Source organism: Sardina pilchardus, chromosome 11 (assembly GCF_963854185.1).
Source record: "Sardina pilchardus chromosome 11, fSarPil1.1, whole genome shotgun sequence".
NCBI classification, from domain to species: domain Eukaryota; kingdom Metazoa; phylum Chordata; class Actinopteri; order Clupeiformes; family Clupeidae; genus Sardina; species Sardina pilchardus.
The window spans coordinates 21503334-21526942 of NC_085004.1; the positions used below are offsets into that span (position 1 = coordinate 21503334).

The 23609-nt window shown below is 40.9% G+C and overlaps 1 protein-coding gene across 1 annotated transcript in view; it reads left to right on the forward strand.

Moving 5' to 3' along the window:
- LOC134095238 (zinc finger protein 609-like) overlaps nt 1-23609 on the forward strand; it is an 80441-nt gene that overhangs the window by 27443 nt on the left and 29389 nt on the right. Inside the window, exon 2 of the mRNA XM_062548677.1 lies at nt 7302-8177. Coding sequence (XP_062404661.1) covers nt 7425-8177 — 753 coding nt within the window. The 5' untranslated portion in view covers nt 7302-7424. The remainder of the gene's footprint in view (nt 1-7301; nt 8178-23609) is intronic.

A 23609-nucleotide genomic window follows, 5' to 3' on the forward strand; every position in this document is an offset into this window, starting at 1 on the left:
CTTGTGGCTTTGGAAGGGTCAATTTCATTGAAACAACACACATAGCACATCGCAACAAAAAATGCTCAATTTTCTCTCTCTTTAATTATCAAATGCAACTTCTCTGCTGCTCTCTAGCTTTAAATGAATGAAACCTTCTTGTTCGGCAACTTAATGCAAAATACGAAGTGATTCCTAGTAGAAAACAGTCCAAGTGGAGATCGCTGAGATATTGCCACTCACGATAACTTCTGGAATACTCATTGGATATTAATAAATAGTTTGACCTATTTGAATTTTAGTATATAACAGCACATTGTATACATTCTGTACTTATTACCATTTTTTTATACAGTTAAAATGTGGTCCAATTTGAATAAGTGTTGCATACCATTTCTTTGTGTGTGTGTGTTTGTGTGTGTATGTATGTGTGTGTGTGTGTTTGTCTTCATCATGGTCCTCATCTTGAATGCCCTCACAGCTTTGCTTTGTTCTGCCCTTCCCTCTTTATGCACATGCATTACTGATCAGTTCAACTTTAGAATCTTTTACGCTGTATTATTATTTTTTATTTTATTTTATTGATATGAGTTGAGAGGTGTTCTTTTTATGTCCTGTGTATGAAGCTTGAAACATAGTCTAGCATGCAATTCTCTGCGCCCACTCATCCGATTTCAATGCAAGGGTTGAAATATTTAATTGTCTCTCTTCACATTTAAGCTTAAGTGCGCGACTTTTTCTTTTGTACATTTGCCTTAGGCTGAGTGATGCAATTTGTAAGGGACAGCAGTTATTTCCATGTCCTTTTATGAAGTTTCTCACCTTTTGGAACTACACTCAAGGGCTTTTTTGTCCCAATTGCAGGGGGATACCGATGGGTCATTCAGTGTCGAGTCAGACAGAATCCAGCTTATTATTCTTATCTTACCCATACTTTGTAGGATGGCAGGCAGACATGTGCAACGCATGACTGGGACATCACAGCTTTGAGCTGAACGACCGCTGATTTTGTTTTGCCCTTGATTTGGAGCAAAGTGCAAAGCGGTGTGATATTTAGGTTCTTGTAAAGTCAATGTTTTGGACCCACATCAGTCAATGTTTTGTCTGCAAATGCAGTACTGTATAAAATATACATTTAATGTTATGCCAATGTTGGAAGTATCTACAACAGGGGAAAACAAGGTGTGGCATTTTTTTATATATATAATTTTCATATGACTAAAATGATATGTGGTGTAGGTTGTAGGAACACTTACAATCTATATGGGAATGGCTGAAAGGTATATCGTTTATAATGTTCAAACTTTTAAACTACTGTGTTGGAATAACATTTACTAGTAACAATACTAGTGCTTAAGGAACCTAGGAGAACCTGCATAGAGATAAGAGATAGAGAAGACAAGAGAGGGAAGGGGAGTGGGAGGAGAGAGGAGGGGGATGGGTGTGGTAAGTGCATATTAGGTATGTGTGGAGGTCAGAAGCGCTAGGAGATGAGGTATTCTTGGAAGAGTTGTGCCTTCAAGAGTTCCTTGAAGAGAGGGACACCCCTGCTCTAATGGAGCTTGGCAGATTGTTCCACCATTGGGGAACCACAGATGAACATGAATTGCTGTTTTTAATTATAATCAATATGAATAAAGTGTCCGTTCGAACATGCTATTCCTGTAGAAAACCCGTACCCACCTACGTGCCTGCATACGTCTGCTTTAAATATAGGATGGTACCGAAAAACATAATTCCAGCTAGGCATTCAATAATTAATACTGAATAATACATTGATATATTACCCTATAATTAATGTATTATCAACAGAATGTAAGCATGGCTGCAATGCATGTGCCGTTTTTACCGGTCAAAATGGTATAAGCCTAATAGCTGTTTTGAGTTAAGGCTATATGTTTATTGTAAAGCTTATTGAATAACTTCCTGATAGAGAAGGCAAACCATTTTGTGGAATGATGCATCATTGTATGACATTTGCAACAATGTGACTCAACAATTCCCTGAAGCCTGTAAGCAAGATCACGCTCTGTCTGCCACTTGTCTGTAGCTGATCGAAATGACATAAGCCTAAAGCTTTGATGTAATATGTAATATGTTTAGCCTATCGAATAACTTAATTATATCAAAGACAAACCATTTTGTAGAAAGACGTCTTTAGTAGCATAAATTACATGTTGCTCTATCTGCCACTCGTCTAGCTGTGTGGCATTCTGAAACATTGTTAAATGTGGGATCATTAGCCTATCGCTCGTTTCAGTTTGGGACCTTGCAGTTGGAATTGTTGTTTGTTTATTGAAAGTCTCAAGTCCACAGTAGCCTGAAGTGTCAGTTTATTGCATCATTTATCATTTTTACTTAATTTTGAATAGCCACTGCATGCATACCCATGTTTATCGACGTGCTGTTCCAAAATCCGCGGAATCATTTCATGCAAGCAAACCGCATACAGGGAGTCTTCATTGTTGATGTCAGACATGATAATCATCCAAGTATCTTGCATCTTGACTCGTGCTGTGCCCTGATTCAGTGCTGCCAAAACTCTGCTTACCTCTGTCTCTGATCATGTGCCGTGTGAGAGGGGGAGTGGCTACAGCAAAGGAGAAAGCCAATGTGTGCTTCTTTCACCGATATATTTAACAATATCTTCTGCATTACTCATCCAACAACGTCAAACTTACTACAGGCACGAGTAAGTGCTGTACGAGTAAGACACTTGTCAAGTTTGAGATCAATCAGACTAGCAGTACTGTGCTGTGAGAGGGGTACAGTAAAGCAGAGAAAGCCAATGTAGGCTTCTTTTACCGATATTTGTAACAATATCTTTTGCATTAATTAAGACAACATCAAACTTGGCACTCCACTTACTCGTGCCCATAGCAAGACACCTGCCACATTTTGAAATCAATCGGACAAACTGTGAGAGACAAGACATGTGAATTACTACATATCTATTAATGCAAGGAACGTCTGTCTGTGTGTCACTCTGTCTGTCTGTGTGTTACTCGCATAACTCTCGAACCGCTCATCCGACTGACTTAATATTTGACACAGGTATTGCTAATGACATGTGTGAGGGCATTGCGAAGTTTGGTCGTTTTTGGACAACAAATGACAAAGATATCGTTAAATTAAGCGAAATACAACTCTACCGCAATCCCACAATTCTACCGCTCTCCGCACTAGCCACTCCCCCTCACTCTCACTTACTCCAGCATAGAAACAAAAAAGCCCATTTCGCTGACAAACTCACGTGTTGCCATTCATGGAAATTACGATGTCTCACGTAAACAACGGACCGTTTCAAGATTGTTCATGTTGGATAAACATGCAGGCAGGCTGTTAAAGTCACGTAACATTGCATAGGCTACTCATCAACAACCGCGGTTGCCTAGCGCTTCTGTTGCCTGATCAGATTGCTGATCTTGCAACAATATGCCGACACACACGTCGGTAGCATTCTGTTAAAATTTGCATTTAAAACAGCCGCTCTTGACTGTATCTGGATATCGGCTAAGGGCATAACATTCATTCAAACATCACTTCCGAGTTCATAGAACTGGCATTGGCCATGGTCATGCGGTTAGCTTTAGGCTATCATTTCCCAACAACAGCAAAAACGCACGGGTAGGCCTATGTAATGTGTCTAATATTGCCATTAGCTGCAACTCAAACGCCTTTCCCCTTCACTTTTTTTACTTTGCAAAGAGAGTAAAAAGCTCTACTAACTGCACAGGCCTGATTCTACATCATCACCAATCTAACATGATCTACCTGCATCAACGTCATTGGGCAACAAGTTTCTTGGAAAACATTGTTTGCACGGGTACTGCACTAGTAATATATAGATGATACAATTTAATTACACTGTATTTTTGTTTCATCCTTAAGATTTTCATGCTAGTTGCATGTAGAGAACTACAATATTAGAACAACATTACTAAAATAATGTATAGAAAAATAATGATGATACCAGACGTGCACAAAAATAAACAAAGTTACATGTCACACTTTTCACACTTTTTCCAAATCAGTGAGCATGCCATACAAGTTTTTATTGGTTAAGTCATTCTGAGAGCATGATTGTCTTCTGCCCTACAAAGTTTGGGCAGGTTATAAATAATACTATTCCAAACTGTTCATTCCCAAACATTGCTTCCCAGATATTTTGTTTTTAAGCTGTAATACTAAGTAAATATCAACAGCTGCAAAAAATATAAAGACATGGAATTTCAACGGAATGTTTGACAGGCCTTGGTTTTGGGACCCATTTAAAGACAAGGTTTGAAGAAAATCTGAGACTGTGCAGCAACAACTTTATATGATTTGACACAGAATGACCCACATAATAAATGAGAACTGGGCTGAACCACAGACAGAGGACTCCATAAGTTGGTCAAGACTCCTTTTCAAGTTCCTGCAGAAATTCATATCCCTGTGAACTTTACTCATTTTGTGAGATATAAGGGAAGCACGTTTACATGTTGTGTGTCGAGTAGGATAGTTTAATGACAATTGGATGGTGAAAGCGTAACCTTGTAATAGGATCTCTTAAAGATCTGAAGCGCTTGGCAGAGTTTTGTCTGTGAGGGCCAATCTAGTTAATTTTGTCCTTTACTATGAACTAGTCGCTGCTCCTGTGTGCCCTATGCTAACAACTATGTTGCAAGCAAATTCAGGTGTTTGGGCGACAATAAGCGATAAAAACTGTTGAAATAGACCAATACAATATGTTTCTGATGTGAACTTTACTCAGTGTAGAACTTAATAGAACTCATTGGATTTCCATTGAAGCTGCACTGACATTTGTGTGATCAAAGACCTTAAGCCCACACCAAGCTGACCGTTGGACATCTGAAAATGTTGGCCGGTCATTGTGTTTGTGGCCTAAATCGGTGTGGTGTGCGCAGCACCATTGACACTGATGGACCTCTGTTGGCTTGCTTGCTTGCTGGACGGCATCAGCATCTGTTAAAGGGTTGCGCTCGTTGACTGTTCAGCTTGCCTGCCTGTTGCCAAGAAGCGGAGTGCAGTCTAGTCATTAGTTATTCCCCAGGCAAGGCAAGGCAAGTCCGGTAGTTAGTGTGATGACTGGATCTAATAATGCTGTTTTTCCCTTTTTCTCCTCCACCTACTTTCTTCTACAACCATCGGCAGTGTCATTTCCGTCAGTCGGCATCATAGTTACTTGTTATCTCGCTAGTGAAATAGATTATTGACTATGACGAGAAACAGAGCATCACATTTAGAGTACAGTAAATGGTAAAAGATGGTGACAAAATTGCAGCAGTAAGTATCTTTAACTTGGTCTGCTTGTGTCCTATGTATTTGAAGGATAAGGATGTAATCTATAAAGTATATCTTTATAAACTCAAGGGATGAGTTGATTGATGTTGTCGATGCAGTATAACAAAAAAATAGATCAATAAATAAATGATGATAAAAGAACAGTGCCCATTCATGCATCGATAAAGAAACCACTAGGCCGGTGGGTGTCATGCTGAGCATACTTAATTAACATCCAAATGCATCCAAATACTATTGGGAGACTGGATCAGGTCATAACTAACCTCATGATCACATTACACTGTTGCATGTCACGGGCAGCTTGTAGGTCTGAGCTTTTTAGAGATATGAATTATAACCTCCTTTCCTGGAGAAAAGCTTTGGCTCTCCTGCACAGTGCATCCACAAAACCTCTGACAAAAATGTTGCAACCTGTCTTTTAACCTTCTCCACACTCCACAGCATGATTGACTTTAACGAGTGTAGAAACCGGAAGTGTAGATTGAAGTGACCTGAACAAGTGTCGACCACAATTTGCATACCACAGCAAGATGTCTCTTTTATCCGAAGGTCTTTGACGTGAATCAAATATCTTCCTGGTTTGGTGTGCATGGTGATATTAGGCGACATGGACACCAGTATGAGTCATTTTTAAGAACCAAACATTCATTGACAGTTTTTTCAATGCCTAGGACGACATGAAAGAAATTGGAAGAAAGAGACATTGTTAATCCAGATAAATCCACAACCTTTCTGATTAAATGGGAAGGCTTCTGTTTATAAGCAACAGGAATCATTCATGTAAGTGACATATGAAACAAAGGCAATGTAGCATATTACTGTGATGTGGAATGGAGTGCAAAGCAATCTCCGTTAGACATTAAATGAATAATCAACAGTGTCTCCTGAAGTTGATGACTAAATTAGTGGCCAATAATTTTAATTGTTTATTACTTAGTGATGTCATTGCTTAGTTCTGTGCTGGCTCGTAATGCATGCTATGTTGCTTTATTGAAGTGAATCAAATATCAACATAGGCCTGGAGTGAGTTAGGTGCCTTTAGAACAAGGATGAATTGGCTGATATTGTGTTGTCTGCAGCCTGCTGTAGTCTTTGCAGTGAAGGGCTAAGGACATAACATAATTAAACCCTATTGTCATATCTCGGTGGCATGCCATTGCCAACAAGTCAACAACTGGTGTTTGTCTGCTATGTAGGCTTCTTGATGTGTTTGTTTGTGGTGAAAATGAAGGCCTACCTTGTAAGTGGCCTGCTGTAGATTGAAAATCTTATCTGACCTACTTTGGTGTTGCAGCCAGAGTGTTGATTCATTTTTGTGCTATATCAAATACCAAAACAATCTACATCCTTACTCCATGTGTCTTCTCTGTTCTTATTATGATGTTATGGTTTGTTGAATTCTTTGATGCAAGTTAAACATTTCATTACATAGTTATAGAATATGAAAAAGTAATCGAGGAACATTGCTTCACACAATGTGCTATGATTGTGAGAACATTGTTTTTGGGATCTTGATAAATGTTATGGTAAAGATGTATGTTCAAGTAGAAAGCAATAGCAAATATACCTTGTATGAGGATTATTTTGTTTTACACTGAAATGTTGCAGTCTTACATACAACTATAGTTAGGGTCAGGCTATGGAGATCTGCTTCACACTTATTTTAACAGTTTAGCGGTAACCAATTCCAAAGTCATGTACGTTTCAAACCACCACCATGTAGTCCTATCTGACACAATGGTTTATGCAAAAAATATTTCATGTAAATATTGTGTCTGTGCGTTTTTTTTTTTTTTTTTTTAAATTGCTGAGCTAAAAGCTTTTAACTCCGTTAAACCCCTCCACTTTTCCTAATGGTCCTATGTCATTGTGATATATTATTTAAGTTAATTGTAGATTTAGGGTACTATCCCAAAGCTGTTTTCTTGAACACACTGATGTGCTCACTCAAAGGATGTTTTTGATTGTTAAAGTACACATCATAACTTATTTTCCTCCTCTCTCACATCCCTCAGGGCAAGATGTGGGTAGCTGGGAAATTGATATCAGGACCTTGAGGCGACTGAAACCCCTTTCCCGCATCCAGTGGTCTGAGTACTCAGACCTCAGTGTGACTTTCCTGGGCTGGTGGCACTAAAATGTCCCTAAGTGGTGGCACTGCAGGCGGGAAAGGTGTGGACTCGAATGCGGTGGACACTTACGACAGCGGTGATGAGTGGGATATCGGCGTTGGAAATCTGATTATTGACCTCGACGCGGACCTAGAGAAAGACAAACTTGAAATGTCTGGCACCAAGGAGGGCGGCGGCATGGCGGCGCCCCCCAGTGCCGTTGCAGCTTTGCCAGACAACATCAAATTTGTGAGCCCAGTGCCTGCCCCTCAGGGAAAGGAAAGTAAATCTAAATCAAAACGCAGCAAAAACTCTAAAGACAATAGCAAGGCTCCCACTGGAGATGGAGCCAAGAAAGAGTCCCAGAGCCGACCTCAAGCAGAGGCTACTGGCACCGCAGCGAGTGCAGGAGGCACTGGAAATTCTACGCCCAGCAAGGGTGTCGAGAAAGGCGCAAAAGCCTCTCGAAATGTACCCAACACCAAGAAGGACAAGGATGGGTCGAGTGGGAAAAGCAAGAAGGAGAAGGAGGTCCTGGGAGGACCCGTGGCGGTGGTTGCCATTGAGAGGGAAGTGGCACCTCAAGCTCAAGCACTTGGAGGTACCCGTAATGCCTCCTTTGAGAATACCCAGAGTACAGCGGACTCAACAGAGGCTGAAGAACATGGGAATAGCACCTTGGAGCCTGTAGGGATTGTACCCCCACTGGCTATTAAAACTGAGCCAGAGGAAATGGACAGTAGTGACTGCCGAGCTCTGAAGAAGGTGAAAAATGAGAAGGTAAGATGCTTTTTCTTCTCTGCTTTTAGCATTTGTTTGGTGGATTGTGAGCACTGAAGAGGTATTTGATTGTGCAGACTGAAAAGGCTTTGTGACATATGGGGATGTTTGTTCTGTTTACCACCTTTGGCAATTTCAAACTAGAAACGGCCATATTCTTTTCAGAGTTGTGCTATGGCCCATCTTTTTGTCCTGCTATTGATTTAAAGGAGTCCAGAATGAAAGCTGTTTTGACAGTCACAGTGTTTCCTAATAGTCCCAACACAGCTTTGTAGTGGGGGAAGGGTTTTGGCTTGCCCTAACTGCTTTCCCTACTGTCACGGTAGACTGGGGGGTTGGGCTGGAAAGCGGTTGTTAGATTGCCTTAACCCACAGCTCCATGGGACGGGAAGCTTTTTATGTCTCCCTGGATAGCTCAGAGGGGGGAAGGAAATCCCAACAAAGAGTTCAGAACTTCCAGCCAAATGTGGGAATTTTACCTGGACTTATCCAGAATTGTAAGTTTGTATTACGCCACATGGATTTATATTTGTTTTTAAATGACCACAATGAAGCACAATCATTCTTTCTCTTCATTAAACCCTTTGCTGTGTAGTTCATGGACAGACATTCACTAGGACGTTCACTCATTTGTTTTAGTTCACTGCATCCATTGGGTTTTTGGATACTGATCATCTATTCTGTGCCAAAATGGCTTTGTTTTTAATCCTGGGATTTGCTATTTTATTTGTTCTTCCTCCTGTTTATTAGCAATCATAATTAAACATTTTAATCAAATCCATACCTTCATAAAGATGATTTTCAGCGAACTATGCAAACACACAAATGAAAAAAAATAAATCATAAATTTGGTCTGCTACCCTACAATTTTATTTGAACAAGTGAGGGCAGCAGATATGAGTTAGTTTTGCTTTTTTTGAGTGACTGCAAATAGAACCCTGTCTTAGTGGTGAAAGGGTGTGGAATGTGTAGCCTTTCCTCACGAGAGAGGCGTAGTTGTTTTCTCGCCTGTGATTTGTCTGGCAGGTAGGCTAACCCCATTAACAGTCCTTTTTTTCCCAAGTGTTAAGGAGAGTATCTATGACTGGGGCTAAGAGGCAGACGGTGCTGCTCAAAGCTGAATAGCAGCATGGCATGGGGTTCACTGCATAGCTTTTGTATGTGACCACACACATGGTGTGGAGGCCAGCGGAGCTCTGCATTTCTTCCTCTCTCCTAAGCCTCAAATATCTTCGCTGGAATGTTAAGTTACTAAATCCTGCGAGGAAGCCATAGCACTCAGACATGTTGCCATGGCCCTGGAGTTGCACTACCAGCCTAATTGTACTCTGTACAGTGTCATAAAATGTAGGTTTGTGCTTCCTAAATTGGAGCATGAGATTAAATTGGTTTGTAATGTTTTTTTTTGTTGTTGTTGTCCAAATTATGTTATGTGTGGCCCCTTATTTTCTAAATAGCATAGTGCCTCTGTGGACAGGCAAATGTTTCACGGGCAGTCACCCATTACGTGACGCATACCATGTTTGTGAATAATCCTGGATGCCTTATTCATGAAGGCTAAGTCAATACCCTTTACTCATGGGAATTGACTGCCAGTTCTGGTTTTGTTCAGCCTTGTTCAACCAGGTACTGTACTGCCTTTTTTCAAAGAGTTTCTGTTTTCAAAGCGCCAGCGTGCAACTTGAGAGCCTGAGCTCTTGGTCTGCTTTGTGTCTGTGTACTTGTTCAGCTCTTGTTGGTTGAACGTATGAGGAAGACATCAAGGCAGACCGTGGCTTTGTGAGTCTCAAGGCTGAGGCCGTGTTGTGCATTGGGTAGTCTCCGCCTGTCTGAAGAGTTCGCTTCTCGCAGAGCTGCATGTTCTCCAGTAAATTGTTTAGTACGCCAGTATGCTGTTAGCCCCCTGTCTCTGTCAAAAGAAGCTGGGAAAAGCTAATTGGACAGAGAGCTGATGATGGGCAGTGGAGTTTTGTGAAGAAAAGGGGAAAATGTTTGTTTTCAGTATGTAGAGGTCACACTTTATTTTTCCCTCTTCAGTTTCATAGTTGATGTTTCTCCCCTCTCAACCCACACAATAGGCCTGCCAGTGTATTGATTTGGTTATCATGGTGACAAGGTCTTTGGGGAGATTTCACTCCTGGTGCACTGAAAAATGTGTTCTCTTTATGCTTGTGCTGCTCTATGCCTCAAAAGAGGATTTCGATCTTCTAGGAATATCGCTATGCCAAAGCAAACAACCCATATGAACATCTGAACATTACTCTCTCTCTTACTCTCTAATTCGGTAACCTTGAGAGGGTAAAGTGTTCAATGAAAAGGATTGACTATTTGAGGCTATTTCATGTCACCATGTATGGAAAGATTTTTGTTTGAGGTTTCCTGGAAAAGACATTAATCTATGCCCATTGGATTACGATGTTAACATTAGCCAAAACTCAAATATGAATCATTGTTTTTACTGTCTATATGCAAAGGATCAGGGTTACAAAGCAAATATTTGACTTCACATTGGATTAGACAGTATTTTCCTTGACAGATTTGGATTATTGATTTGTCACGTCAAGTGCCAATGAGGATAAACATTGCACATCTGCAAATCATTCCAAGTCCAGTTCTGAATATTTTTTTTATTTTCCCAAATGCTTATATTATATAAATATAATGTGTAATATCTTAATGTTATAAATCATAACTTAGCTAAAATAGACGAAAATGGAAGGGATTGTGGTAGTAGTAGCCAGAAATAAATGTAATATGAATTTCAAACAAATCAGTCCCAGGGAAAAATAAACTGTCATGGACTTGTTTTCGGAAAGACTGATGCAGCTGTGTTAAGAACTCACGGGTTAGCTCATCAAATGGTCTCACTGCTGCACCCTCTTAAGCGGAGGGGAATTCTGTGAAGATTCATCACCCATAACCAGTTTTTGTACAGCCGCCTCGATAATGTCAAAGGGCCCCGTAGCTCTTGCCTATTTTGTGTGTCTCAGGGTGTTCAGTGTCACCACATTGTTGCCGTGCATAAAGGGAATGAGAGAACACTGACTCCATCCCCGGCAGCCCTATTCAGGGAATGGCTACAGGGATGCAGATTACGGCTTAGATCTCTAAAACAGATTCCCCATCCCCCACTCACATGGCAGAGCGTGGTCGGTTCGGGGAGGAGCAGTTCCAGACTGCCTGACTGAGGCCATTGAATGGGGCATGCTGTGAGACTTCCAAGTCACCATGTTCCTGGAACGTTTGGCCCTGGGCCTATGACTGACTGACTAGATTTTTTAATATCAGTTTCCTATCCTCATCTGGCCTGGGGAGTCTCATCTGTCCCATTTACCTGCTGCTGTCTCTTGATTTGTGAGATCCTTCCTCTCTGTTGAGAGCTTTCAAGTTATTTTTCCTCTTCAGAGTGTGGGGAAATACCAGGAGTTCTCAAGTTCAGTCGCCTAATATAGATCAGATAAAGTAGTTTGATCGTTTTGCCTATGAATAGAGAACTCAGATGAGAGTAAGGCTTCTGGATCTGAGTAATCCCCTTTGGAAATAACATTACAGAGGCTTCTGAATGAATAGCAGTGTTTTGTTTTCAAAGAAATGCCTTTTCAGTTTCTGTATTAGCCTAGTGTTTCTCTTGAAGAGGGTGGGGTTGGGGAAATGGCCTTTCCACTAAGTGTGTATCGTACGTGTTGGTGGTTTTATGCCTTACTTGTTTATTATCCCCTGAAGTGAACCAAAGACTCGGCTAAGAAAACAAAGGACATTCACAGTGTTCTGACAATACTAGCAAAGGCAGAAAATGTTCTATACCAAGGATTTTTACACAGATAAGCATAGGAAGTGGTGTATGGTCCAAACTCCAATGTCTCACAAGCATAGAAAGAACTGGTAGGAGGGGAAAAAATGTACAAGATCGCAGAACATCTTGGCTCGGCATGTTAAAGTGATTGCAGAGCAGGGAAACAAAGCCCTTTCATGCCTGGTTTCTCCCCTCCCTTTGCTGTCTCTTAGCTCCTTGCCTGTGTTTGTGTGAGAGCGAGAGAGGGAAAGGGAGGGAGGGAGGGAGGGAGGGAGAGCGAGCAAGCGAGCGAGAGAGGGAGAGTGAGGGCGAGAGAGTGTTTGTCTGGCTCAGCATGCAGCAGGCAGGGAACATGGGGGAAGGGAGAGAGTGGCGAGCCTGCGCTGCTAATTCGGCTCATGAAAGACTTGAGCAGTGAGAGCAGCTGTCTTCCATTGTCAGCCAGCAAATTTCCAACGTGCCTCGTTTCGCCTCTCGATGCGTGAGTAGAAAGAAAGCTAGAGGGCAAAACGGAGGGGGAATAAACAAACATAAGATGGATTGATGAGCAAAATGGGGGGCCAAGATTTTGTGAATGCCTTTAAGTTGGTGCAGTCTTTCTCTTTCTCTCTCCTTCACTCTATCCCTCTCTCTTTTTTGCAGTGCCTCTCCCTCTCTCTCTCTAAACGTGGGCAGGATGAATGTGGAGTCAGGCAGTCTTCTAATAATAAACCATGAGTCTATTCTGGCTAAGCTATGTGGGGAAGACTGCCTCACTGTAGGAGGAGAAGAGGGCACTTCACTGGTAGGAGAAGGAAAGGACTGACTGGGGGTAGCTAAATGAAGGAGGAAGGAGGGAGGCAAGACAGCAGTATGAATGGATGAAGTCTTTAACCTCCTACACACTGAATAGTTTTGTCACGGCTCCCACAGCTGCATTGAGCTGGTGGAATGGCAGAAGGGGTAGAGGGGAGGAGGAGAAGGGAGTGTGGCTGAAAGAGTGTTTCCATTAATGGAGCAGTGGCTGCAGAGTTGTTGGATCCTTGAGGCATGTGGTGTGATTACCAGAACAAAAACCCTTGCAGTAGGGAGGGGCCGACAACATGGCTTCTTCCTCCTCGAATGTCTGCTATTTATGGAAACTTACATTATTTGTCTCTGTGTGTGTGTGTTCCCTTGCTTGATTTGGCTACAGCCTCAGGCTTTCAGAAGTGTAGCCAAAGTGATTGGCATTGTAAAAATGGCATTGTAAAGGCAATGTGAAATTAGGAATAGATGTTCCAGTTTAGATAAGGCATGATTTGGTGTCTTAAAATGTTTATCTTGATTGCATCTCTTGTTTTGATTGTGAACTCAACCATTTAATGTGGAAAAAGAAAATGTATGATGTGTTTCCATGTATTAGTAGCAGTGGTTACTGTGGACTACATACTATGCCTACCATACATTTCACAGTTGTCATTTTGAAGAAATCTAAATATGTCCAAGATCATGCTATAATTGCAATTAAATGGACACCCATTGATAATTGATTTGCCTAATCTTGAAATGGGTAGTTCCGGTCTTTGACTATTGGCTGAATCACGCTTTGGTGCCGTTGTAAAATCCAGCACAAACATACACGTTAGCTGTATTTCCTTATATGTTACTATGCTGCCACAGCTTTATACAAAAGTTAAAGTAGCTGCATCTCGTCGTTGCTTGGCAACCATTCAAATAGAGGAAACATATTTCTTGGCGGAAGAATGATTATCTATGAATAAATTGTTACATTTCTCGTTGCTGTTCCTCTATTTCACGCAATTTTGACAGATATGTAGTTACCGTTTTACAAAAGCAAAGAGTCACTGGATTCCATAGGTTACACTGATTTTAGAACAGTTAAGGCGGCGCCTTTGAGGCACCCTGCTAGCTCGTTGTGCCTAACAACACCCCTTAGCTGTTCTAAAATCAGTGTAACCTATGGCCTCTCGGTTCTTCTCAGCAATTAAATGGCAACGTGAACGACACCATTTGTATATGTTCAAGTTGACTGGTTTGCTAGAATTTGACGCCTTCTGTATCTGACTTTGTAGCCAAATGAGCTCTGCTTCAGTGAACGCGAGTCTTGTTCCAGATTCTCAGTAAGTGTAGCCCTATCTATCAGTGTAGTACATTGTCGAGTCCACTACGTACAATTTGCATAGTGCATGAAATTCAGTGGGATAGTGTTATCTTAAAAAGAATATAACTGTTGTGCATTCTAAAGAAATGACAATCACAGTGTTAACGCAATGCCATTTAACCTTTGTTGAAAAAGAGATTTGTGATCCCTCCCCTTCTAGCCAAGATGGCAGCCATTTAGGGTGCTCAATTTCCAGTATTTCACACCTTTTGACTTAGTAGGCTACACTGGCAGGGTCCTTAGTGCGCTGCTTACTTCTTTAGTTGTCAGAGAGAATGCACATAATAGCAGAAAAATAGTCTTTTTAAGGTTTTTAATGAAATACACAGCCACGGAGAAAGAAGGTATCGCATAAATGTTTTGGATGTCAAAAAAACCCCAAAAGTTAGCTCACTCTCTGAAATGTTTTACAAATCGTAAGGGGCATTCCGCTTGAATTCAGCTTGGGTAGATAAAGCCAGTAGTGTGAGTAAGAGGGTTTTTTGTTGCGTTTCTGTCTATCCATCCGGTGAAAGTAAACATGGAAAGAGACCGTAATCATGTTTGCATCTCCATATATCAGCTAGGCTGCAAATGGCACTTCGTTACGGCAGTGAGGTAGTTTGAGTGAATAAATCTGACACAGCCTTTACTGGGCTATTTGATTGGCTTCTTTTGGCTGGTGTAATCTTCTCAAGCAACACTTTCCTGTTCACTGTGCCATCCTGCGCATTCCTGTTTCACTTGTTTTATTGCAATGACTCATAACCATGTTTTGACATGATTACTCCTTGAAGTTAGCCTGGGAATCCAGACCCAGATCTAGAAATCTGAGTAATGAAAATGGCCCGTTCTCAGGGACGGCACCAAGCATACATTTGAAAATATCACTGCAAGCAATTGGATAACACTTAGAGCAATGTTTGCTGTCTGATTCCGGACTTCGACGCAATTGGATCACACTACAACCAGTGTTTACTGACATCTGTTTAGCCTGCCTCTGGCCTGTCTATATCAGATACACTCATATCATGTAATTGGTGCAGCTCGGCTGCAAGGGCATGGATAGTGAGCATCATTACTGATTGCCAGAGTGACTCGCTTAGGAAAATCAAATTGTGCTCTCGCGAGAATACCCTCTGGATTTTGAGGGTACCTTTTTAGTGCAAATACAGTGGAATGATTGTTTACATGAAGAGCATAGCTTCTAAGAAAGAGGGAATCCGGTCCCCACCATCCCCATTCAATGGACCAATAGTGCTCATAGTGAGCCTGATGTTCATTTCAGAATGTGGTGTTGCTTTGAGTTATTGGAAGTGGTGGGGCAGTTTTTTTTTTTTTTTTTTTTACCTTTTTAAAGGATTGAAGTGGAAGGTCATGCACAATGTGTGGTACATTTGGGTATGGCGTGAAATGGAACTACTGTATGGCATGAAATTGAACTACTGTTCTAGAATCATCAGCCCTTTTCCTTAAAACCTTACTGAGAGACTAGGACAGTTGGTGATTGCATCAAACAGCTCAATGATGCACTGATGTGCATCAAAAATGGTGGGAATCATTGAGGCTAAAGCCTAATTACAGAAAACAGGCATAAAGTGAACACTGGCTTTTACGCCTATCTAAATTAATGACATTACCATGATGGAATATGATAAATATTTGATGAAAATGCTGCCAGCTGTGAATAGGCTGAAATGTGTTTTCTTTAGTGTTCAGGTGGTTCCACAGTCTGAGCTGCCAGCTGTAATGTACCGATGAAGCCTAGTTTGTGCTGTAGGACATTTTTAGATGTTTTCTGTTGGCTGCCTGACTGCAAGCCATTATCCAGTCGCATATTGAGATCAACTCGCATTTCTTTGGTGTCCCACTTTAAATGAACCCATCATATTTGCCTAGGTTAATTATATTCTGCTTGGGTTGAGCCGATGTGCTGCCGAATTATTATCAGCTAGTCGTGAGACTTTGAAGAGGCTTCTGTTTTTTTCCCCCTCCTGTATTAAATTTGGACCTGCTTGAGAGACTCTTCATAGCATGTGTGGTTAGAACTATTGATATGCAATAAGGACACTTAATTCCGAATTTCAGAAAGGTGATGGGTGCTTCAGATCAACTGCCAGCTAATTTCGAAGTACAAAAATAATCAGACTTGGGAATGGGCTATATTTCTGTTCACAGACATTTTGGAATGCACAGTAACAGAAAGAAACAGGCAGTTGATGAATGACCAGCAGAGTAATGTACAATTTAGATGAAACATCCGTCAGTTTTAACAGACAGATGTTTGCTATCACTGCATGATGTCTTAAAGACCCACTCTGTCTACTGAGCCTTATTTCAGGCTTGAAACATCAGTGGATTCACAGTGATGCAGTGTAACTTTGTCATTCTTAAGGTTGCGTTAAGATCAATGTCGTCTCGAATGCCTGTTATCTAATAATTCTGAGTAATCAATCTCATCCTTGCAACCTCTGCTTTGGATGAAGTGGTGTGTTGACAGGTGTGTCAATATGACAGTGCCTGCCATTTATAAAGTCTCTGCCATTAATGTGTTGCCAGTGTGTTGATCATCATAGCCTACTTCCTATGCTCTCCTTCCTGGAATCCAACACGGATTGATCAAGATGTATTGAAGGGTTCAGGAAGATGTTGGAGATGATATGAGTATAGTTTTTACCTTTTTAAGCAACCGCTTCAGTTCTACTTCCTCTCAGTCACTGTAGCCAATTCTAATCTTAATCAGTGGTATTGAGTGCTCTATAGCATCATTTTCTGTTACATTACTGTTGCCTGAATGTGCTTTTATTGATCACATTCAGTGAAACCGCATTGTCAGGTACTTTGCGCGATGAGGGCTACATCTCTGGATGCAGCAATTTGTTTGTTTTCCATTGCCTTATTGAAATGTTTATCATTGCGCTTTCTAAGTCAACTGACAAGTTTAACAGCCTTCCACTGTGGCTTTGTGGGTTGACTTGCCTTAATGAGATTTATGTCACAGAGAAGATTCCTTTAAGAAGCTTAAGGGGTATTCTTGAATGGCACATCTAAAAATGACTGGGTGTTGCGCCCATCCAGTCGTTTTTTTGTTTCTTTGCTTGCTTGTCTTTTGTTTGACCCTGCCATTGTTATGGCTTTTAGCAAAAACAGCAAGGTCACCTACTATTCTAATGATGTCACAATTATTGGCCCATGTGTTTGTTGTTGTTGCTTCCTCCAGTCATTGTGCTTGATCCTTTCCTAGTAAAAAGTGCACTTTACATTTCTGAAATTAATGTAGTTAAGCCAAGTACACCTCATCAGCGTTAAGCCCACACTGCATTGCCTAGCTGCTATTAAACGTTAAAACTGAATTTTGAATCCATGACTTAAAGATACTACACTTTGACAGTCACAGGGTGCTACACCGGGCACATAACTTAAGCGTTCCGTTCGTAATGTGTAAAAAAAAAAAAAAGATTTTAGAAGACTGGTCTGTTATTTTTCGAATGAACGCGCTGCTGTCACGTCTGGCGTAGCTACTTCCAGCGATTATAAGTGGAAGGTAATTGTTGCAGCAGATTGCGACATGAACGGAACGCTTCAGTTACGTGCTCAGTGCAGTTTCCCTGTCAGAGTGCTATGCGGTTTGTGCTTGTAAAAACGCATGCATTTACATTCTCCCTCAAGGTTATGACCTCAGCATTTTTACCCGCCCTGTGTCTGGCCGTGGCTCTCCGCACTCTCTAAGCCCTTTTTAAAGGGTGGAACATTGACCAGGGCTGTAATATTAATCATTCTTTCTCAGTCCATGTGCTTAGTGAGCTCTTTACTGCAGTGAGCCCATTAGGGTTATCACATCATGTTATCGGGCCCATGTCATGGAGCTTTTCAATTCAACTTTTTACAGACATTTTTACAGTAAATAACTTCTGCACCCATGTTTGCATACTATAGATAGCTAAATATGTTGGTGACTTAGCCCACTCCTTCAAGTTCAGGGTGTTTCCAGTTGGAGGAATCATAATAGATGCATCTTGGAAATTGATGACTCATTGCACCCCAAGCAGCTGTAGATTATAACTTATTTTACGCTCGTGTTTGTGATAGAAAAGTGATACAATAAATACAGTTGGTCTTGAAAGCATGAATGAAGTGAAATGGCAAGTGTTGATTTAAGATGCAGAGGAAATTGGACAATTGATATTTCTGTGAAATGGGCAGTCATCGTTGTGTATTTGTTTAGAACACCTTGGTTAAAGCTTTTTAATTCTAACTTTATACAGTATGTATCTTTTGGTGTGTGAATGAGTTAATATTTAGTCTTGCAGTTAAGCTACCTGTTTTGCACATTTGCTATACAACCTACTACATGGAACCTGTCAGAGGGTGTTAAAAGGCATCCTTATCTCAAGGATGACCTCTCGAAAGCCATCTGTTGTGGGGCCTCTGGCTGGCGCTTGCCACAGCTCGAATAAGCTAGCTAATCCCACAACAGATAAAAATAAAAATACCTAAACATTCCCCACTCCCCCTGGCTAACTGAAAATTAGGTTTTATGTACTAGCAATTGATTGTTATCCACTTAACACAAGTACAGAGGCAGTGATTTTTCAAGAAAGTGGCCTAACAGAGATGTGTCTTGGAGGTGCCTTTGGCAGGGAGAGGGCTTTGGCCATAGCCATGTGTCTCTGAACTGCCGAGCTCTGCTCCACGCTGAGATGAAAGGATTTTCTCTCCCATGGTAATCCACAGACAGTCAAGCTCTTGTGATTATTACAGCCAGCCAGCCCCCACCCCTCACCCCCACCTCCCCCGCCACATCTTTCTGAATGCGGGGCCTTTCCAATTCACCCCAAAAAGGGTTTCAAAAGGGGATTATGCTGCATAGATAAATTAAAGGCAGGACAAGCTTGTCCGCTGGGAGTGATGTCTAACATTCTTGTCTGTGGAGGCTGCATACTGAACAATGTAGGCTATTTTTTCCCCCTAAGAGAGATATGTGACATACCTGCCAACCCTCTCATTTTCCTCCGGAGAATCCTGTTTTTTCATGCCCATCTCCCAAATCTCCTAGACGCTAATTCATTTTTATATCCAGTCAAAGCTATGAGATTGCAGTAAGCACATTTTTACGCTCAAATGTGTCCATTTGTATACAAATCAAATCATAAGTGAAGTCTCAAGTGTTAAGATTCAAGCCTAATGGAAATTATAGCATGCCAAGCATTTAATATTGCAGTGAAAATGGTAAATGACAGCCATATCAAATAGACTGCCAGATTGAAAGACAAGATTTACCTGTTGAACAATGCTGAACTGTATTTCAAAATGGTGTAGGCTGTGCACCATGGGAAATTAAGATTCTTTGTAGCCTACAAACCCGGGGACTGATCCTGTCGTGCTTAGAGAACTCATTTCATTACAGTCTAAAATGCTGCCTCTGATGCGTGTACATTAGGTGACAGGGAAGACTGACAAATCTGAAGTGTACGTAATTGAAATTGTTGTGAATCCCCATGTGAAGTAGAATGCTTTCCGAAGTTCAGAGTGTCAGTGCATCGCTTGAAGAAATAGAAATAGAGGTGTTGGTGAGCCACTAGCATGTTACACTGACTGAACCTGACTATATTTAGCACAGAGTAATGCATGAAGAAAAATAAAATGCTATAGTATTTCCGCACTTGTTAAAGTATGGTGTGGATGTAATCAGCCTTTAAATGTTCTCATTTCTGCTCTTGAAATACATGAAAAGGGAAGGTTGGTTGGGTAGACTGTTGCATGTTGAACCATCTCTGATGATTGTAGTCAAAGGGAGATGAACTCTACGGGAGTATGTTCTGAAGCACTGCAAAGACCAAAAGCATGGCATTTACAGATGTAACCCAACTCTATAAAAGTTTAACATCACGATTATCATGACCAGAATTATCCTTATTATTGATGTGGTACTGTTAAAAATGTCCGGACATTTTTTGTGACACCTACCACCAGTGTTGGACAGAACTCATTGACCTGTCCTCCATGCACTGTAAACACAACTAAAAAGTCAACTGAAGAACATTCATATAGTGTCTTGTTATAAAAGTGGTGTAGTGCATGTGTGTTAGTAGAAGAGGGAGGGAGAGATAAAAAACAGATAAATAACTTCAAACCGGAAAAAGGAAGTTTGCGACAAGTCTTAAGTTAGTAAGGTAAGACTTATGCATAGTTTGAACTGCTGGACATTGAATTAAGCTTCAACTCCTTTGACTGAAGCTATATCTTGCATCTACCTGTTGCTCACAACCTGCAGTTTAAGTGAAGGGGGCTGGCCCCACATTTCCTGTGTGATAACTTTGATTCTGACCATAGACCTGTGGTCTGGAGTTGAAGCAGGAAAGGCTAACAGATTTCCCGGTAATGTTTGCAAAATCTAAGCCAACAAAACGCTACACCAAATTTTTGGGGTTAAGTTTGGAATTTTTCAAGCATGTTGAATTCAGAGAAAGATTCACCATTTTGTGTGGTGCCTCTGATCGGTTGCCATGGTTATTTCCATAGATACAGAGAGGAGAATATCAGTTCTGTATATGTGTTTTATCTGTGACGCGCAGCAGTCTTGAAGTGAAGAAATTGAGAAGGGGGAAAGCGAGAAAAGGGCCTACTGGGAGAAGCTAAAGCAATCCATGACTTGCCATAGTGAATGAAAGACTTCAACGCTCAAACTTACCCTTCTCAGATACTCGGATATGCACAAACTTACCCCCCTCTCACATACCCAGACATCTTCAATTAGACTACTTGTTATTTGACATCAGTGCTTACACTTTGTATTTACAAGAATTCAAATACAACTAGTCATAGGAAGCTCATGACAACTTAGCAGTGTCTTCAGGTGGCAATCTGCACATCTTCAAGCGGCAAACTGTGTTTTGACTCTTTTTTTTTTAACTAGGTCTTTAGCTATCAAATAGCAAAAATGCAACATGATGATTTTAATGAATATAGTTTAAACCACATGATTATTTAAACTTACTGTGTCATAGCTCTGGCAATATGTTGAGTGATGGGAGCTTCTAGATGTTTACGTCAGGTCTGGTTAGGGTATCGTTACTGGTTGTTAATGTTAATGGTGATAATGCACCAGAAATACGTAGCCCAATGTGATGCTAATAATGTAGCTTGAAGAACCAGTTTTCAGGCCAAATGGCAAAACCTCAGACAAAGGAAAATTGGCGACGACATTCGTGTCTATGGATTTGACGCTCAAGAGAGAGAGCTATTTTCTAAACCTTGGCGTCCACCTGCGTCAGACACCACCAGTGGGTTTTGCTCCGTTAAAACCTTCTGGTAATGGAGTTCTAAACTTTGGCATCACTTTAAAACCATGTGTAGCCTGCTATGGCAGTTCTTAATGTAGTACAGTTTGTTTCATCCTGGCATAGTGACATTGTTTACTTATATAAATAGCGGTTTGACAGAGACTTCCAATACAGAGTGCACAGCTCATCTAACTCGTGCCACAAATGGTGGTGACGCCAACTCACATTCTTTAATTAGTTTACCTATACCACTGAGATGTTCATCCGTGGAGTTCGTTTACTTTTCCCTAATTAGCGTAGAGTGAGCTGCAGAGTTACGGTCATACCAGCATAAACAGTCAACCGTGTTACGGTTGGCTCTCCGTTGAATGTACCTATTCACGTGAGGATATTAGGATGCACAGATTTCACACTGAACCACAAATCTTGCTAGGTTTATGTTTTTTTACAGTCATCTATCTATTAAGTGTTCATTCTTATTAAATGTTATGGCCAAACTTGGGTATGGGCTACCGTGCTTTTGCACATACTGTACATTGTTGACCTGCCTAGGTGATAGACCTAATTTGGGATACAGATAGTTTAAGATATCAGTGGTAGTATACCCCCAAAGACTAGGATACAGTTTGATTTGCCACCATTTTAATTGGATAAAAGATGAACACAATCCAAAAATGTTTTTATGGGGAGATTATTTTGCAGTTACTGCTTACAGAATGTGTGTGTTGAACATTTCAGACTTATGGCCACTGGTGTTATGATGGTATTCAAAGAATATTTAGATGCTGGTCGAATTACCAGATTCTAGTCTCCTGCCCTTTGTTGGTGTACTCTGTGATTGATATGAGATTTACAGAGTTGTCGTTTCATTAATGTTGGCTAGCTGTTTCTGACAGCTTTTATGTCCCTGTGTCACTTGCACAGCTAAAAATGTTGACTGTAGTGCTGTCAAGTGCATTTGTCTCCTTCCATCATATTGCCTTTGTCAATGTCAACATTGTTGTGATTTTCAGCGGTCACATTATCCTGGGACTCATAACTTTTGATTGAGCCTTTATAAAGTAGCCTTAATAAACAGTTGGTGTTTATAATAGTCCCTGTCTTTGTATGGCAGGTGTTGTGTTGATAATTTGTTTGAAAAGTGACTGAGGAAACAAGAACTATCCTCACAAAAAAAACCCCACTTCATGTTGTTGTTTTTTTCTGGTCTATTGTAAACCATACTCCTTTTTGCCAGTGCAATTCGTATGATTGTAATTTACGTTTCCTTACTGGGTGAGTGACTAGCCTATGCCTTGCGCCCCTCTAAAACGTCAACTTGCTTGACTTTGCTCCAGTGTTCTCCACGGTTCTAGAGGACCCAAGTATGCATCTCGTACTAAAATAATGTTTGTGATATTTGACAGGCTGATTTGCCCAGTCACACAAGAATGCAGTCAACTCCATGTTTGGGCTTGGCATCTTTTAGTCTGACACCCCATTTGGGGTAATTGCTAATTCTGTCACAGCTCTAGTCCTCAAGCACAGGTTCTCTTTTTAAATGAGACACCTTCAAAGGTCAGATCTTCTTAAAATAAATGTAGTCAGGTGCAGAGTCCCTGAGAAGCAGGACTTTGTCATAATTAAAGTTTCAATAGCTTTGTCATTGTGTGTTAAATGTAATTTAAATATACTTATGTTTTGGTTTTAACTTAAGTAACAAGACTGAATCTACAATCTTCACTAGGCCTAATTGTTCAAATGATCGCTTAATATCTCATTGCATCATTTTCAGAAAGATTTTTAGTTAGCCTAGTTTGTCAAATGTAGAACCTCTCATGTTGCTTTCTGCATGAAAGCTTCAGACGGTCTTAGTTAACAGCTTGTGGTATTTGTTGTTTTCTAGCCTAATTGTAAATTGGTCATGTTTGTTTAATGTTGGCTGTAGTGTGAAAAGCTAGCTTACGCTTGGAAACTGCCTTATCCCCAATATCACCATGTCATTACATGCTTTAAACAAGGAGAGGACTAAATTACAGGACTGTTCTTGTTTTCCATCACAGCCAAATTAGGCTGTAAATGAGTCTTCCGTGTCACGACAGGATCTTGGTGCCATTTTGCTAATCGGTGTAATCTTGTTTTAGTGCACTATTTCACTCCTTTGTCACCCCTGCGTCCTGTGGGTTCCAACATTGTTAAGCTGTTGGCCATTGGCCTAGCAGGTCAAATCAGGAGTCCATCAACTTGTGAACACA